The sequence below is a fragment of the Canis lupus genome, chromosome 21, assembly GCF_048164855.1.
Source record: "Canis lupus baileyi chromosome 21, mCanLup2.hap1, whole genome shotgun sequence".
NCBI lineage: Eukaryota > Metazoa > Chordata > Mammalia > Carnivora > Canidae > Canis > Canis lupus.
The window spans coordinates 32,073,380-32,091,890 of NC_132858.1; the positions used below are offsets into that span (position 1 = coordinate 32,073,380).

General features: G+C 36.2%; 1 protein-coding gene and 1 non-coding gene across 7 annotated transcripts in view; one reads left to right on the plus strand and one right to left on the minus strand.

Annotated features, from left to right (window-relative positions):
- The window catches only part of SEMA3D (semaphorin 3D), a 210,745-nt gene that overhangs the window by 91,029 nt on the left and 101,205 nt on the right, over window positions 1–18,511 (plus strand). For all 6 annotated transcript variants that reach the window (XM_072791319.1, XM_072791321.1, XM_072791320.1 and 3 more), the window contains exon 3: window positions 3,663–3,823. In XM_072791319.1, the coding sequence (XP_072647420.1) occupies window positions 3,663–3,823 (161 nt within the window). The remainder of the gene's footprint in view (window positions 1–3,662; window positions 3,824–18,511) is intronic.
- LOC140613695 (U6 spliceosomal RNA) lies at window positions 16,935–17,039 on the minus strand. The gene has a single exon (XR_012014583.1). It is a non-coding gene; the product is annotated as a U6 spliceosomal RNA (small nuclear RNA).

Here is an 18,511-nt window from a genome sequence, read left to right on the forward strand (position 1 = left end):
CTTTTCCAGTTCTCATCCATCCTGAACACTGTAGCCAGACCTATTTTCCAACACTCATTAAAGTCTTTGTCACTGTTCTGTGTGACATATAGCTCAATAGGCTTCCAGTTACCTGGATGATAACCAAACTCCCCATTTTGGGCTCTGATTATATGGAGGCTGCCTTTTCCAGCCTCTCATGGTCTGTGTGTTCTAGCATACTGAATATACGTCAAGCCACAAACATTTAATAAGTACATAATTTGTCTCCCAGACACTGAGCTAGTGTGGGGATTCAAAGATAGGTTAGATATAGTCTTTGTGCTGAAGGGGCTCACAGGGCAGGAGACATGTTAAAAATATAGTGTGTGAGGGCGCCTGGCTGGCTCAGTCAGGTAAGTGTCTGCCTTGGGTTCACGTCATGGGTCCTGGGATCGGCCCCACATCAGGCTCCCTGCTCAGCGGGAAGTCTGCTCTCCTTCTCTCTCTGCCCCTCCCCCTGGTCATTTCTTTCTCTTTCTCTCTCCAATAAATAAATAAATAACATATTTAATTTTTTTTAAAATGCAGTGTGTGTGACATGTGATGATACGCCTTTGTATATCCCTGTGTTCTGCCTTGAATAAACTTTTCTTTTTTTTTTTTAACTTTTCTTTGTATCTTTCTGTAGAACTTCCATTTGCCCTTCAACACTGTTGTCAATTATCATCTGCCTTTATAAGATGATGAACAATTACTTAAAAGATTTCTTCTGTGTATACTTGTATTATAATTTATTTTACTTATATTGTATTTTGTATACATATCTACTTATGTATTGATCTGTGAGCCCCTTGAAGCACAAAGGGCTTAGTCATGACCACACCCTTAATTACATGCTCAATATCTAACATGTAATAGATTCTTACAAATATTTGTGGACTAAATAGCCTTTTTTTTTTTTTTTTAAAGTAGGCTCCATGCCCAGTATGGAGCCCACTGTGGGGCTTGAACTCATGATCCTGAGATCAAGACCTGAGCTGAGATCAAGAGTCAGATGCTTAACCGACTCACCTAGCCAGGTGCCCTTGAATAGCTTTATAATATTAGTCCAATATAAAAAAAAAAAAAACACAAAGAAGTTCTTATCTTCACAAGTCAAGTTTAATGGAAGACAAGATCATATTCTTCTTTGATAGAACTTACCTGACCCAAACTAGAATTTAATAATCATACTTAAAGTAACAGTTAATATTTATTGAACTTTTCCTATCTTCAAGATATTGTTTTAAGAACCCTATATAAATTATCTCCTTTAATCATCCTAATGATTATATGAGTTGGGAAATATAATGACTTCCTTTTTATGGATTTTGTAGAAAGTTTAAAAAATACATCATCATCATTGTAATAGCTGATAGTTGTATAGCACTTACTGGTGCCAGGTGCCATTCTAATGCTGATCATAAATTAAGTCCTTTATTCCTCACACCTCCATGATTTATTAATAGTTCATAGTATTATCTCCATTTTATAGAGGAGAAAACTGAGGTACTGAGAAATTAAGTTTCTTTTCCTAGATCACAGCCAGATTTGTGGGGCTACAATATGACCCCAGTGGTCTGGACACATCTCTTACACTCTTACTTTTAGGCTACGCCATGTTTCATTTCGTTAACACTGCAAATGGATGGTTCATAAAGTTGATTATTATCTATGGGCACTTGAAATAATAAGAATTTATATCATTTAGCCTACTTTTCTCTGTTAATTGGGTCAAGATATACTCTCAGATATTCCCTTACATGCTTTCCATTTTGCCCATTTTATTCTTTCTTGAACAAGGGAGAATCTCATGGAACCTAAACTGAATAAAGGTTTGTGTGATATATTTTCTTTGGTTAAGGCTTTAGATCATATCTGCCTTCTCTATTCACTCAGTTCCACTTTTCTTCCTTTAGTTCTATTTTACAGTTGATATGGAATGTTTATCGGATATTAGTCCTACCAAAGCAGGCTTACTGTATTCGGAGATGCGAAAAAGTATTATTCCATATGTCTGTGATCTGAAAAACTGTTAAAGTTACATTTAGCTTAATGGAAAACAATTAGTGTAGACTCAGACTTTTATCCAGTGTACATAAAGCATGATTCATAAACATTAACAAGACCACGCTCACTTGAGAATTCAGATAGTATCATATCTTCTTCGGCACACAGCCTTTGCTTTGTCAAAACGAAGAACAAAATCCGTCTTGCTGAATAAGGGAAATACTATAAAACCATTGTAAATTAGGGAAAATAGTGAGAGGAATTCTCAAAAATATGAAATAATAATAAAGCTGACAGCTGATGTATGGAATATATAGGCTTTAAATTTCAAAGACTCAAATATCCATTTTATCGAGGTTGAAAACTGCCATGATACATTTTAGAAGTATCTTGATACCTATTCCTGAGACACTGTCCGTTTATATTTTCTCATCAATTAATAATGGCTTACTTGAAAATAATGGTTTAGTTTTAAAGTCCAGTAATATCTAATGGACTTTAATAAGTAATGAGTGATACTCTTACTTAGTATTTAATATTAAATGGTTATAGAAAATGAGAGGGTATGACAAATATTTAAGGCAAAAATCTCTTTAAAAGATTTGGGTTTCTGTAAACTCAGACCTAAATTTATTTTTTTTTTTTTTAAATCTTTATTTATTTATGATAGTCACAGAGAGAGAGAGAGAGAGAGAGAGAGGCAGAGACATAGGCAGAGGGAGAAGCAGGCTCCATGCACCAGGAGCCCTACGTGGGATTCGATCCCGGGTCTCCAGGATCGCGCCCTGGGTCAAAGGGAGGCGCTAAACCACTGCGCTACCCAGGGATCCCTCAGACCTAAATTTAAATAGGAGTCTGTCTATATCACAACTATAAATGAAAAAAAGAATTTAGGATATACAGACAAGTGTTAAAGAGAAATGGAAACTGAAACTGAGGTTATATTATGTGCTTTACCACCTGTGATATTGTGACTTTCGGGCATGTGGCCTCACTTTGGAGGAATTAAATACTTTCATTTATAAAATCATGAATTTGTATTAATTGATTTTCAAGGTCCCTTTCTGCTTTACAGTTTTGATCCCAATATTGATTCAGGATCATAAATCTTTCAGAATCCATTTTCTTGGATTTGGCTTCTTTTTTTACTTCCTGAATACATGAAATAGGAACAGTATAATCCTCCAAACACAGTCATGAGTCTTAACATTATCAAAAGTAGGAGGTGAAGAAATGCTCTGAGGTTTCTTACATAGTTAGTTTGATGCTTACTTTGCATATATTAATTGATTTAACCAGTTTGAAATAATTGATGCTTTAATCTATAAAGATGACCAGAGTTGTGAAATATTTTGCATTTACTTGCTTTGATACTCATTTTAATATCTTGCATTTTTTCATATGTAAGATCAATATTCTATCAATAAAATACAAATGTCATAAATCATATTGATTTCTAAATGAGTGTGTGCTTAAAAGTGTATTGTTTACTTATATCTAAATTGGAGCATTCATGCTGTATATATTCATTTACAAAGCACGCAAATGTACGTTTTTTGTTTTTTGTTTTTGTAAATGTGCGTTTTGAGGCAAGTAAATATTTTGCTAATTAATTGTTTCTTTCTTTCTATTCCTCTTTTACATTCCCATAGACTTGCTGCTTTCAAATAGCTGCATTCCCTTTTTGGGTTCATCAGAAGGACTAGATTTCCAAACCATTCTGTTGGATGAGGAGAGGGGCAGGCTGCTTGTAGGAGCCAAGGACCACATCTTCCTGCTCAGCCTGGTTGACTTAAACAAAAATTTTAAGAAGGTGAGTTATTTATGTATAGTTGACTGAATATGCGTTTATCTTCATTCATGTCTTTCTCCTCTTTTAAGTGACTCTGTCAAATGCACTTCATTCATGTCTTTCTCCTCTTTTAAGTGACTCATGTCAAATGTCATTGACATGTTCAAAAAGAACATATTAAAAGAACACCCAGCTTCAGATACATGTTGTGGATCTTTGTGGATTTAAGTACATATACATGTTCTCTGTTAAGAGTGAATGAGCATAATAATAAAGCCTTTGAAAATGTGAATGAAAGGGATCATACAAGAGAAATGCAATATTTTAGATTGAAAAGCTGGCAAATATAACATTTATGTCTATAGCAATTAATGTAAAATTACGTTTTTATTAACTTTCAATTAACAAATAACCATACGTTAAAAAACATTTTTTAAAGATTTTTAATTTATTTGCGAGAGAGAGCACAAGCCAGGGGAGGGGCAGAGGGAGAGAGAGGAGCAGACTCCCCACTGAGTGGGGAGCCTGATGCGGGGCTGGATCCCAGGACCCTGAGATCATGACCCTAGTTGAAGGCAGATGCTTAACTGACTGAGCCACCCTGGCACCCCCAAATAACCATACTCTAAAATGACAGTTTGATTATGGTGGTATTTTAACACCACAGTTTTTTCACACTCTTAACTGAATAGTTTTCTCTTATGGCCCAATCACACTCAGAGGATGAAGATTAATAATACCCTCAACTATGGGCTCATGAAGAACAATCTACCACTAAAAGAAAATATCTGCTAGTCGTTAAAAAAACAAAAGGCAGCTGCTGCTATGCTTTACATTTTCAGTTAGCCACGTGATACCCAAAGGGAAGTGCCACACTTTAGGCCTTATAAATTATGATCAGCTGGTACTTTAGCAAGTACCAATATCTATGCAAGGCAAAATGGATATTAGGACTGGAAGGGATTGAATGACTGACGAGAAGACATAATACATGACCCATTTTACATCTACAAGACATTTTTTTTTTTATTATTTTTTTTATAAGACATTTTAGATTGTTTTTGCCTTCTCTCCTTTTTCAGAAGTATTGCAAAAAAAAAAAAATACTAGGAGCCATTACAAGATTTCGGGTCAATAGTCTCCAATATTGAATTAATAGAGAATTCTTTCCATTCCCAAAGAGCTGTTCATAAGTCATCATAGGACTTTGAATCTTCAAATAGCTTTCATCTACAATAACTACTTTAACTTAAGCTCTAATTTTGAAATACTTTTTATAACTAAATAGTCATTGCTCAGTTATTTGAGTTATTAAGACTAAAGGCTTTTGTCTACATAAGCAAAATATTTATCTACATATTTGATAATATTCTTAATTAATGCCTGCATCAGAAACAATGTTTTTTGCCTTTTAATAACTTAAATTTAAGTAGTTTTTCTGTCATTTTTGAGGCCCACCAAAAGAAAAGGAGATATCTCTTATGAGTGCTCAGACTTGATAAAGAAATAGTCTTTGAGTGCAAATGTATATGCATGTATTAGATATTACTAGAATAAAGAGTAAGGGTAAAATATTGCCAGTAGTTGTTTTTGACTTGCCATAATCCAAATACACTTACAAACTCATAAGATTATCTTATTAAAAATATTATTCTGTAGTTTAATATTGTTTACAATAAGTAAAATAAACAGTGAATTATATGCTAGAATTTGAAAAGCTTACCTTCACTATGCCATTATAGTTTCATTCTATTTGTCTTTAAGGGTATATGGTTTCCTTAGAAATTTTTTAATAAGTATTTGTATCAGAGAGCCTATTGATGGTATGAACTAATGTCTCAATTTTAGCAGGAGATAACTCCTTTTATGAAAACCACCAAAGAAAATCTTAGTCAGCTTCACAGTTTTACTTTAAGAGCTGCTACATAGCTAACAAAGCATTTTTCCAAATATGTCTGTTTTAGTATAATAGCAAAAAGCAATTCATACTTTTAAGGGAATTTGTTCTTGTGCTATTCTCTGCCTTCAGGGATTAGAAGAAGAAGTTCATTTATCTGAAATGAGTGTATTAGATCATTGCTTAAAATAAATTCTGATAACATAACTTCCTTATGTGACTATTTTAAGCAAATCTCTCTTTGGCTGCATTCCATCCTTGAAATGTGCTAATATTTAATAAAATAAATACTTATGAAATATTGATTTCCCTTATGATATTATTGAAATAAATGGTTATTTGGATACATTGTAAAATTAGGGTCTGTGCTAGAGATTTTCTGCCTAACTGATATTCTTTTGTCTTTATAAGATGTATGATTCATAAAGAGGTTATATAAAGGAAATAATTTATGTTTATGTAGGTATCCACATTTAAAATTTGTATGAATCATTCTCGTGCTAAAAGGTACTTCACAGTAGCAAGTTTAAGTGTCAAGATGTAGTGCTTTAGCAGTGTTTAGACCTACGTGGTTTGCATTGGCTCTGTGCCCCTCGGCAAAAATCCAAACTTCTCTGTGGAAGAAACCACACATGTTGGGACTCTGTGGGTCTGAAGGATGTCCTTTGTACTCTGTAGACTTAAAGCAATCTACAACACATAATTGAGTTAGGAGTGACTGACTGGTTGGGATATTTTCCTCTGGCAAATTAAAAACAAGATCTGTAGAAAGTATTCAGTTGAAGTGCCAAAATTTAGGATATATGTTTGCTTATAAGTTTTTGTACAAACAAGGATGTGCCTATTGAAAAATAGCTATCATTACTTCATATTTGCCACAGGCCTTCAATGTGGAGTCACTAAACAACCTTTACAAAATGAATTCAGTAACAAATATTTGCAAATATCCTTTGTCTTATCTTTGTTCAAACTAGATTTTGAGTCTTCCACAATGAGTGGTACGGGTATATGCTTAATAAGCTCTGATAAGTAAGTGACTGTAGAGGAAGAAAGTAAAAATTAGACCCTTCAGAGTATTTCTACTCTCTGGAAAGCAAAAAATATGCCAAGTGGTTTGTTTTTTTGGTTTTGGGGTTTTGTTTTTTGTTTTTTGTTTTTTTGTTTGTTTATTTTAGATACAAGAGATTCTGATCTTTTCTTGAAGGAAAGGACTATTTCGTTTCTATAGGGATTTAACAGATTTAAGGGCAAGTGTAAGCACATATGGAGATACGATATCTCTCACTTTGAGTAGGCTTTTCCGCCACTGGTTCATAAGGCCTCTCTTTTCAGCTAGGGAATACTCTGTGGGTCCCTCTGTGGAATAGGTTTAGGATAGATATACACACTGATGGGACAAAATGGAATAATCAGAACAAGCCTAACATGATCCCATTCCAAGGGAAGAACGTAGATCTGGAACCATTTTTACTATTGTGCTGTAGGTTGATTTCCCCCAGAAGCCAACCAGGAGAAGGAGATTAGTTTATGAGGTATTTGTTAGGGAGTGTTCTTGGGATCAACACGTGTGAGAGGGCCACTGGGGAAGTAGTATTAGATAAAGAAAGTACTGAGCTATAATGCAGACCTAGCAAAGCCTCAGCTGACAGGCCAAAGTGATAAGGTGGCAGCCATTTCAATATTTCCCTGTAGTGTAAGTGATAATACCATTATTCAACTGAGTTTATCTTATAAAAGGGAATCTCCATTTTCTCCCTATCTAATCCATTTACCATGACTATCAGTGTTATCTCTTAAACAAATAAAAATCTGACTGTATTTCTCCTCTGCTCATATACTTTTGGAGTTCTTGATTTCCAATGTAGTTGAGTGAACTCCAGATTACTGTTGACTTCTAAAGCTCTCCCTGTTTCCAGTCTTATTTTTATCCACTGTTCATTATTCCCTCATTTGCACTTTATTTTCTGCTTCCCTCCCTTCCTCTTTCATTTTTTTTTACTCAATCTGCTCCGTTAGTTCCTTTCAAAATAAATTCCTTTCAAGTTTTGTGCCTTTGCTAAAAAGCTTCCTGAGATTGCCATTCACTCCTTTGCTCATTTCACTCCTCTGAATTCTCAAAGGCAGTTACCTAATTTTGCCCTCTTATATAGCCTTTTACTCCCCCAGATTCCATGTTATCTTAAGGGACATAACAATTCTTTGTGTTTATTAGAGCATTATATACATTATCAGTCTCAGTTGTCCTGCTTGATAGAATTATCATTATTCATTGGTATAAATAAATATATCCCCCATCCAAATTATAGCCTCTTTGAATGGGGAGTTGGCTATTTTCCATGCATTTCTGATCCTCCTTTAGCACACAGTACAGTCTTACACATAAAAGACACTACAGAATATGTTTCTTCGATTTTTTTTGAATTGGGGATTTTGTTCTTTTCTCTCTTGATTGTGAGATCAGTGTATTATGCTTATCAATTTATCATGCTGTCCACATAGAATAAAAGACATCTGAAAATTAAGAAAATTTATCATATTATATAATAAGAATAATGTCCAGGGTGGCTACTGAGATGGGATATCATCTGCTTAATGATACTACCAGGGACCCAGTTATTTCGGTCTCTTCTACCTGCCATTCTTTGTTGGCGTTATCCTTAGGTTGGTAGCAAGATGGCTATGACAATTTCAGGGGTCACATTCAGAAAAGAAAATGTAAAGGGATAAAAGATTATCACTTATTATGTCTCCTTCTTAGGAGCAAGAAACCTTTCGAGAATCCTTTCTAAAATCTCATTAGCCAGAAATATGTCAATTGTAGTGTTTGAACTCAAAATAGGGGTGCTGAGACCATGATTTGCTTACATCAATCAATTACCTTAGGCGGAAGAAATGTTCAGGAATCAATCACATTGGGGATCCCTGGGTGGCGCAGCGGTTTGGCGCCTGCCTTTGGCCCAGGGCGTGATCCTGGAGACCCAGGATCGAATCCCACGTCGGGCTCCCGGTGCATGGAGCCTGTTTCTCCCTCTGCCTATGTCTCTGCCTCTCTCTCTCTCTCTGTGTGACTATCATAAATTAAAAAAAAAAAAAAAAAAAGGAATCAATCACATTGATCACCACACTTACCGAGAGGAAGTAGAAAGCAAATTCTTTGGGGAAAAAAATTATTTAAAGGACTCAATTTTTTTTTCATTAACTTAGGCTACCTGAGGCAAACATAATCATTTCCTCAGCCAATCAACAAGAAGAATGTATGTTGACTATTTGGAGAGAACTATTAAGATTAGCTAGTTCTACAAGGAACTACTCTGGGAGGATTTATTTTTCTTTTAGGAGATAGGCTTGAAAAGTATTCATTACAAGTAAACATCCTTGAGGTCATTTATTTTTCTCCACCCTACATGGTAAAAATTGAAAAATCAGCTGACCTTTACTTCTCTTGCTTATGTAAGAGTTCATTTGCCTCTACAAAAGTTCTCTGTAGTCTCTCTAATGTATGTGAGCTTTATGAACTCTGGGCTGCTGCAGATCTCATCAAATTTTCTGATACTCTGTAAGTTTTCTTCCTTCAATATTCTAACCATTGGAGGGATGACATTGTTCGGAGACAGTAAGATTACAATTGAATTCAAAGAGTTAAAGACTGCATTATTATTCTGTAGTACAGTAGCTAGCATTATCCACTAAATATTTAATGTACAGAGAATGTATTTTTTAAATCAAATAGCTAATATCACTTAAGCATCATTGAATATGTATCTTAGCAGAATTATACCCAAAATAGTGCTCCATTGATTGGATTTTTTCCATCTCTGGGGTTGAAACCAATTATATGCATTTGTAGAATTAAAACTTGGGAGGGTTTTTTTTTTTAAGATTATTTATTTATTTATTTATTTATTTATTTATTTATTTATTTGAGGTGGGGGGGGCAGACAGAGGGAGAGAGAAATCCAAGTAGACTCTGCACTAAGCTCAGAGTCCAAAGTGGGTCTTGACCCCACAACTCTGAGATCAGACCTGAGTTGAAACCAAAAGCCAAGCACTTAACTGACTGTACCACTCAGGTACCCCGAGATACTTTTTAGTGACTAACTTGGTATATATATTTTTTCTTTTCTACATTAGTCAGCATTTTTTTCCATTTTTTTCATTAAAAAATCAGTTGAGTGTCTACTTTTGTCACATGTGCATGGGATTTGAACTAGTTCAAGATGGATGGGTAAATCTGGATTGTTGTTAACTGGTTAATTAAAAATAATTTGTATTTGGAACTTGCAGTTTATTGTTTCCTTGTTAAGTTAGGATGGAGGAAAAACATGTTTGAGAAATCAAGTAAAGTTGTTCTCCCTTCCATGTGTATATTTTTCACAGTTCAAGTTAAAGAAACTACATTTCCCTGGCCTAGACCTTAACATCCTGCCCATTCTCTAGAGTCAGAGGAAGTAAATGAAAAAATAATTTTAATAGTCAGGAAAGATGGTCAATGGCAGATAGACATTTACATTCATTTATCATTATTAGTGATGCATCTGAAACCTGTTCATGAGATAATAGTAATGAGTTTTTGACATTTGTATTATATGACTTAAGGGCCTACGGTTTCTAAACAAATGATTCTAAACTAGATGGCATCACTACACTTTGACTATAAATGAACATTCTCCACCTCAACCAGGCTTAAGTACTCCTAGCAATAATCCATATAAAATCCAGAGCCTCCTCTATGTAAACTGCAGGAGTTATATATACAAACTGAAAGTCTCTCTCTTTCTCTCTCCTTTCTCTGTCTCTTTCTCATTTTTTTTTAATGGATTCATAGTTAACAGTATATATATAAATATCCAGTACTCTGTTTGATTATGTTAGTTAATTGGACTTCTGAGTTAATGAGTTGTTGGTATCCTTCCATCTGAAAATGTAACTCACTTTGGAAGCAGTTCAAACCATGAATGGGTGGAGTGAGTCTCTAAACCAGGATGTAAGCAAACAGATCACAAAGGGGATGATTTATTAAACTAAGTTCTGCTTTTGTATTCATATTATTTAAGGATTTGTTTCTTGGTTTCCTTTGTTTTTTTCTTCTCTCTCTTTTTCAAGTGGGCTATAGAAGCAGTCAAGTAGATCAATGAGAAATAAACTTACTCTGAGACTACAGTTATTATTTATTTTACCTACTAACCTAACAGTGACTGGTGTGTCAACTCACGGAGTGTAATAATAAACAACTGTATTTTACCTCCCACCAGTCCTTTCAGTCTGCTCTGTGGAACTCCTTTCTCTGGACCTGTTGAGTAACTCCAACAGGCAACCATGGTTTTCAAGATCACTCTTAGAATAGGCAGTTGTCGTGTAGCAGTTAAAAGGTCCAGGTCTGATGTAATAAAACTTTCAAGCTCTGTTCCTTCTATCTGTCCCCATTTGGTCATGCCATGTGAAGGAAGGCTCCTGGGCAGGGAGGTGTTCAGAGACTTCTCTTTGTCCCTACCTAGCACTCCTCCTCTTCCTTAAGCCTGTGAAACAGAGTTTACTACGTCTCTATTCAAATCAGGAGAAGGGAGGAGGAGAGGGGTTTGGACAAGTGTCTACTTTACTGTCATTGTCAGAGGGACCTCACTTCTCTACTTTCTGGCCTTGTCAGATGTTTAAAGATGGCTTTTCTTTCAAAGGCATCTTAGTGAGTTTTTTTTGTTTTGTTTTGTTTTGTTTTTTATTTTTTGTTTTTTGTTTTTGGGTGGGGGGCGGATTTCCTCTTTCTGGAGTTCTTTCCTTTGCAGTTCTCTGGATAAGGTGACTACATCTCTTCTCTGACTGGTATGTTTTAATTTTTAATCCTGAGAAGGATTGCAGTTTGACCTAAAGTAGCCTCATGTTATCCCACTTTTGAGTGAGCATGGCTCCCATCTCTTCCATGGAAAACCATCATGTGTCTTTTCCTAGACATATTCTAGAAGTTCAGGCTGATATTAGTGGAGCCACTGAGTTTGGTCTCTATTTTCCCTGCAGCTTGTTAGTCTCTCTCTCACCTTTAGACATTAGTCTAGAATGTTCCACTAACTACATGTTCAACAGCAAGTGCTTCTTGAGGTCCCGTAAAAGCTCCTTTTCTGGCACCTACTCCTCATTTTGGGGGTTGTAGGACACATACTAGAACTGTCTCAGATGAAATATTCTTCTCTAGAGAAAGGAAAAAACTTTCTAATTTCCAGTTTCCATGTATTTATAGCTGATCGTGGGTAAAATCATCCATAGGATTCTTGGCCACCTACAATGAAATTTTTTGCTTCTTAACCTACCATCTCATTTTTGAATTTTTGCTCAGCTAAAACGTCTCTTTTAACATTTTGCCTTACTACTTACTACTTAAAATGAGCCCTCAAAGGGATGTTGTTTTACCTCCAAATTTAACGGACCTCCTCATTATATTCCTCATTATATATATTCCTGAAGCATACAAATTAGAACCATAGAGGCAACCAAATGAAAAATATTAATATTATTATTGGTATCATTTACCTTTTAACTATTAATAGCCTCAAACAAAACATATATGGTTTTACATCTTGTTTCACATGCTTTTCCATAGATTTCTGCTGGAATCTGACTCTATTTTTTCAGTTATCTTTGAAATTAATCTTCAAATAGTTTACTTTCATTTTGAGATAATATTTAATCAACTTTGTTCCTTTTTAATTAATTAAAAAATCATTTCTCTTGAAACTCATATGTGTCAAAATTAAATATTGTATATAAAATGTTTAGGGGTGCCTCGGTGGCTCATTCCATTGAACATCTGCCTTTGGCTTAGGTCATGATCCCAAGGTCCTGAGATCGAGCCCTGCTTTGGGTTCTCTGCTCTCTGGGAGCCTGCTTCTCCCTTTCCTTCTGCCCAGCCCCCATACCCTCTCAAGTAAATAAAAATCTTTTCTAAAAATATTAGAAAATGTTCGAAGAATTGCTATGTTAGCTAAGTTTTTTTTTAATATTTTTAATTTATTTATTCATGAGAAACACAGAGAGAGAGAGAGAGGCAGAGACACAGGCAGAGGGAGAAGCAGGCTCCATGCAGGGAGCCTGACATGGGATTGGATCCCGGGTCTCCAGGATCACACCCTGGGCCAAAGGCAGGAGCTAAACCACTGAGCCACCCAGGGATCCCTAGCTAAGATCTTTTAATAAGCCCCACCAAGAACCTAATTAGTTAATCTTGTAGTGTTAAGGAAGTTTTTCTATTTAAAGTAATTCATGTTCATTTCTAATATAAAAAATACTAAAAATGTTTCTAGGCGAGGGAGGACGTTTTCCTATGGATTTCGAAATGAGAAAGCATTGTACGAGGGCAATTATGTAGCCTACCTAAGATAATTCCATATTTTTGTGAAAAAATTTGACATAACTTCATTTTGCCTTGCACATGGTCCCCACATTTTCTTCAGAACTTGACTTGACTCTGTTGGTTATTTAACCACAAAATAATCAAAATTATTTAAAAGGAAATATTGTATAAACATCAATATGAAATACTTAAGCTAGAACTCAGATACTTTAAGAGGATTAGGGTTTTTTTTTTTCTCTTTTTAGCAGAATGTTAGTAAAGTAATTCCATGTTTATAATTGTGATTGTTATTTTTCTTCCACCTAACAATCATAATGCCATTTTTGGATTATTTTTCTTCTTATTTAACATGGACTCAGTATGTGATGATGAAAATTAGGTTACTTGAAGGTCATCAAACTGTGCCCCTATTTTTAAGCACTTATTTTAAGAAAATAACCAAGCTAAATGACTTTGTAATTTTAAATACAATAATTTTTGGTGGAATATTTAAACACCATTCTCTGTGTAGCATGCATGAAAAGCGCTTTGTTATTTTTCTTTCCATAAGGAAGTCTAAAACAAGAGAGTTTTCATGCCCGAGGATCCTGTACTTGCTTGCTTTATACTGAGTACAAGCAGAAATGCTTTTATAAGTCCAAATGACCTTCTGACTCCAGTCCCATTAACTCACATCATGGCTGAATAAGACAATCCCCCCTAATGCTTTGCCCTGTAAATCTATTATTTAGGGTGAAAGTCTCTGAATCAATACTTCTCACTTAAAATCAAGACATTGAAAAAAGAAAATTGCCACCTTTTTTAATACTTAGTATTAAGAAAATATGAACATTGGAAACCAGGTGGACATCCCAATAAATTACCTTTTGTTACACGGCACCCTGCTTATTTTCAGGGTGATTAATCTGTTTCCCAGTGCCTGCGGAGCACATGCCGTCCAGTGACCCAGCGGTGAAACAATCGCCTCGTTCAGGGATGTGCTGGCTTGCCAGCTCGGGTGCTGATGTGCGGGGCCCATTGGTCACTGTGCCACGCTGGCAGGGTGCTGTCACATGGCTCAGCCTCCTGCCGGAACGCTGACAAGAACTCCTCCTCTGTCTCTGCTTTTAAGGGAAACTCCGCAGATCACTTTTCAGTAAGTACTGAGGGCTTCCTGGGCGTGTGACACTGTGCCAGCCACTACAGAGGCAGGACGCAAAGCAGCACTCCTCGTCCCTCGAGGTCAGTAGTCACGAAATTTCAAGGAGTCATATATTTGAGGCATATGCTTAGGAAGACAATGAAGACTGTGACCTGGGTTTCGTACAGAATTATATTGTCTGTCCACAAGCATAATTGCACTCAAATTCACGTGTGACTGCACCACAAATTCAAAATTACCCTTTGTGGATTTCTTAAAATTTCTTTTAGGTAGCAGGATACTCTAGTGTTCCTCTCCCTTCCATGCAGTATGTGATTCCTGAGCTCCTGCCATGTCTCCAGCGGCCTTCCAAGGCCGGGCGTCCGGTGGAGAATAAAACTGGTTGGGTCTCTGTCCTCATGGTGCCTCTGGTTTCTAAAGGGAGTGTTTGTTGGAGAAGAAAAAAGGAAACAAATAGGAGAATATCACTTAAATGTAGTGAAAAACTATGGTGATGATCCTGGGGGTCAGGGGGGAATGACTTTATTCATTCATTCACTCATCCATTCATTCCTTCCTTCCTTCCTTCCTTCATTCATTTTAGTTTCTATTTAAATTCCAGTTAGTTAACATAGAGTGTAATATTAGTTTCGGGTGTAGATATGCTAACTCAACACTTGCATGCAACACCTGGTGCTCATCACAGCAAGCATCCTATTCCTCAGTCCCTATCCCCTATTTCACCCGTCCTCCTACCCACCTCCCCTCTGGTAACCAGCAATTTGTTCTCTTTAGTTGTTTGTTTCTTGGTTTGCCTCTCTCTCTTTTTTCCTCGTATGCTTGTTTGTTTTGTTTCTTAAATTCCACATATGAGTAGAATCATATGTTATTTGTCTCTGATGGGCTTCTTTTGCTTAGCATGATACTCTCTAGCTGCATCCACATCGCTACAAATGGCAAGTGGAGTAGCTGGTCTTCAGAGAAGGATTTTTCTGAGGAAGTGATATTAAAATGGACTTATATAAGAAAGGATCATCCAGAGGAGGACAGATATATTCCAAGGAGAACTGATTCATTCTGAGGAGAGTGTTCAGGTGACATTTGAAAGCACAGCATTAGCTGCTCATGAGCAGTGAAGTAGGGACTCGAATTTAGTATTCTAATTCCATTGCATTTCATTGATCTTTATAACCAGAAAAGGGTTCCAAACTAAATTTACTTGCAAGAGGAAAGTGGCAGACGGATATGATAAACACAAGTGTATCAGCATTCAGAGAAATTAGGTGGAAGAAGCTAACTGTGAAAGAAGCTTTGAGCTGAGTCCTGAGAAGGAAAAGGGAGAGACAATCCTCGCCCAAGACTTAATGAAGGAAGCAACATGGGCAAGTCATACCCAAACTTAAGAGTCAAAACAACCCATCTATAGCAACTTCGCCCCCCGCCAGTTTCAATCATGCAAGCTCTACTTAGGCTGCTGTTGTCCTTATTTTTCATTGAGCTCAGATCTCCTACCTCCCTCTGTTCCTGAAACCCAGAGCAGTCTTTACTCCTTTAACCCTTTACCATTGGCATGTAGACCAACATTTTCCCAACTTTTTTTTACAACCATTCACAAACTTGAATACTGTTCTTTGATAGAGACGCCCATCTGCATTTTTAGGGCTCTGAATTTTTATCCTTAGTTAAATTTTATGAACAAGTTGTAAGTTTCCCTTCTGTGTATTCTGTTCAGTTCTGGCCTCTCTGAATTAGGCCAAGGGACATTTGACTGACCTTGTACTGGCTAACTTGAGTCAATTAAATTGCTTCTCCGAAGATGTAACAAAGAACAGATATAATTAGAATTTCCTTAAGATGTCATTATAGGCCTTATCATTATTTGAATGTTTCTGTAACTTGCCTAAGATTAAATAATTAAAAATAAATTGCCTGACATTTCACCTTACTAAGTGATAACTGTTAATGAGTTACATAAGTTATGAATGAAACAATAATTGTTAGAGACATTGCAGTATTTACTTTTGAGTTGTTTGTATTCAAAGGGAAGTGAAAATGCTTCAAAGAACAAACAAAGAAACAACATTTTGGATTTGGGATAGAGATAAGCAAATAAAATCAGTATAAGATAATCAGATCAGGGATCCCTGGGTGGCGCAGCGGTTTGACGCCTGCCTTTGGCCCAGGGCGCGATCCTGGAGACCCGGGATCGAATCCCACGTCGGGCTCCCGGTGCATGGAGCCTGCTTCTCCGTCTGCCTGTGTCTCTGCCTCTCTCTCTCTCTCTCTCTCTCTCTCTGTGACTATCATAAATAAATAAAAATTAAAAAAAAAAGATAATCAGATCATACGTTGTATTTTAAAATGCATATACAGCTCCCATTATACTTTCATAAGGAAATCAGTATTATATCTCTTTTAAAATATGTTTAAAATAAAACTATAATAGCTGAGCATATATGTACAGTGACACTGAGGACAATATTCATTTTTTAGAGTGATCTCTTATGATACTGGGAATCTATACTCTGAAAGAAAAAAATACATATACATGTATATATTTTTATTCTCTTTTTTAAAAAACAATATGAATGGGCACCTGGATAGCTCAGTCAGTTAAGTGTCTGACTTTGGCTCAGGTCATGATCTTGGGGTCCTGAGATTGAATTCCACGTTGAGCTCCCCGCTGAGCAGGGAGTCAGCTTGACCCTCCGTTCCTCCCCCAGCTCATGTCTCTCACCCTTGATCTCTCTCTCAAATAAATAAATAAAAATCTTTAAAAAGGTAGTAATAAGGATTGAATTTATGTGCCATCTTTGCAAAGGTACCATGCTAATCTTTTGTGTATCATTCCATTTAGTAAATCTGCTGCCAAAGTGAGCACTACATATATATTTTTTTAGATGTTAATATTTGATCCTCCCAGGTGTAATTTACACAAATGAATCCTTTGGAAATGTTCTGTTTCAACTGTGAAATATTATGGAAGCAACATAATTATAGTAGTTGAATCAGTAAATTATAGGACATGGAGACTGACTTATCAGATGCACTTGTTTTGAAACCTCAACCAATAAATTGTCACTTCCAAGTGGAGAAATTTTATAAATTTACTCGTTTCTCAGAGTAGTTTTCTGTCATTAACTTGATCAACAAGATTAGCACTCAAAATTAATTTTCAACCCCAAATTATTTAGTAGTGTTTCAATTAGTAATTACACCCTGAATAATTATGTTGAGAGAAATTCTCGGGTTCATCAGGATCCACAGAGAACATATATTTGATTTCTGATGTCTGTCCTCCATACGGGTAGAGAGAGCAGCTCTAAGCTTTGTACATATTTGAGATCCTTTGTACTAAGCACCAAGGTTCCAAAGACTACTTCCCACCAAAATGAAACCTTACAGCCTGGTTTCGGTATGTCCTACAGTGTTAGTTAAGAACTAGTGTCCCATGGGACTATTTCAGGACACTTAATATGGCAATTATGCAAGTAGCATCTCTGCCTCTGGTGTGTCTTTTTTTGATAAGTGAAAGAAAAATATCCACAGTAACTTTCCAAGGGAGTCGTACAGCCGCATCAACTTTAGGAGTGTGTGTCTTGTTGTCCTGCTCATGCAGCTTTTAAGAGAGCGTGACACTGCACGTACCACAGTCTGAAGTGCAAGAAAACGTGTGACATTCTATTGCCAATAAATTCAGAAGTAATGAGAATGTTAATGCACTGCTTCAAATCTGCTCACATTACCTAATGACCAAAATGGATTTTGTGGACATTGTATTTCTAAGTGTAGTGACTAGGCTGAAATATTCTGAGGATCTCAGGTACTTCTTGGGCTTTCGGGTAGACTATGCTGAAACTTGGGAATATTTATGAAATATGTTGTTCTATAATCAGTCAGAGTTAATATCTCTCTCTAGATGTATCTCTGTGTGCATCTGTCTCTCTCTCTATCCACCTACAAACACACACATGTATGCTACATGCACATATATGCACCCATGTGCACACACCCTGTGCACACACCCACATATATGCACACAAGTACGCACACACTCTACGCATGACATGTGTGACACCCACACATATGTCACCCACATGCATACCCTGCACACGTACACACATATATGCACTGGTGTGCACACCCTGCACATGTACCCACATATATGCACACATGTGTGCACACAATTTGACTGGAAAAACATGGAAATGATGGAAGACTTTTATATAGATACAGAGATTTGATATATATGTCAAATATGCCACTTCAGAAGATTATTGAAGAACAAAAATATTACTTGAATATATATCTGCCAACCCCATGCAAGTACATGGGTTTTGTTGGTGTTGTTTT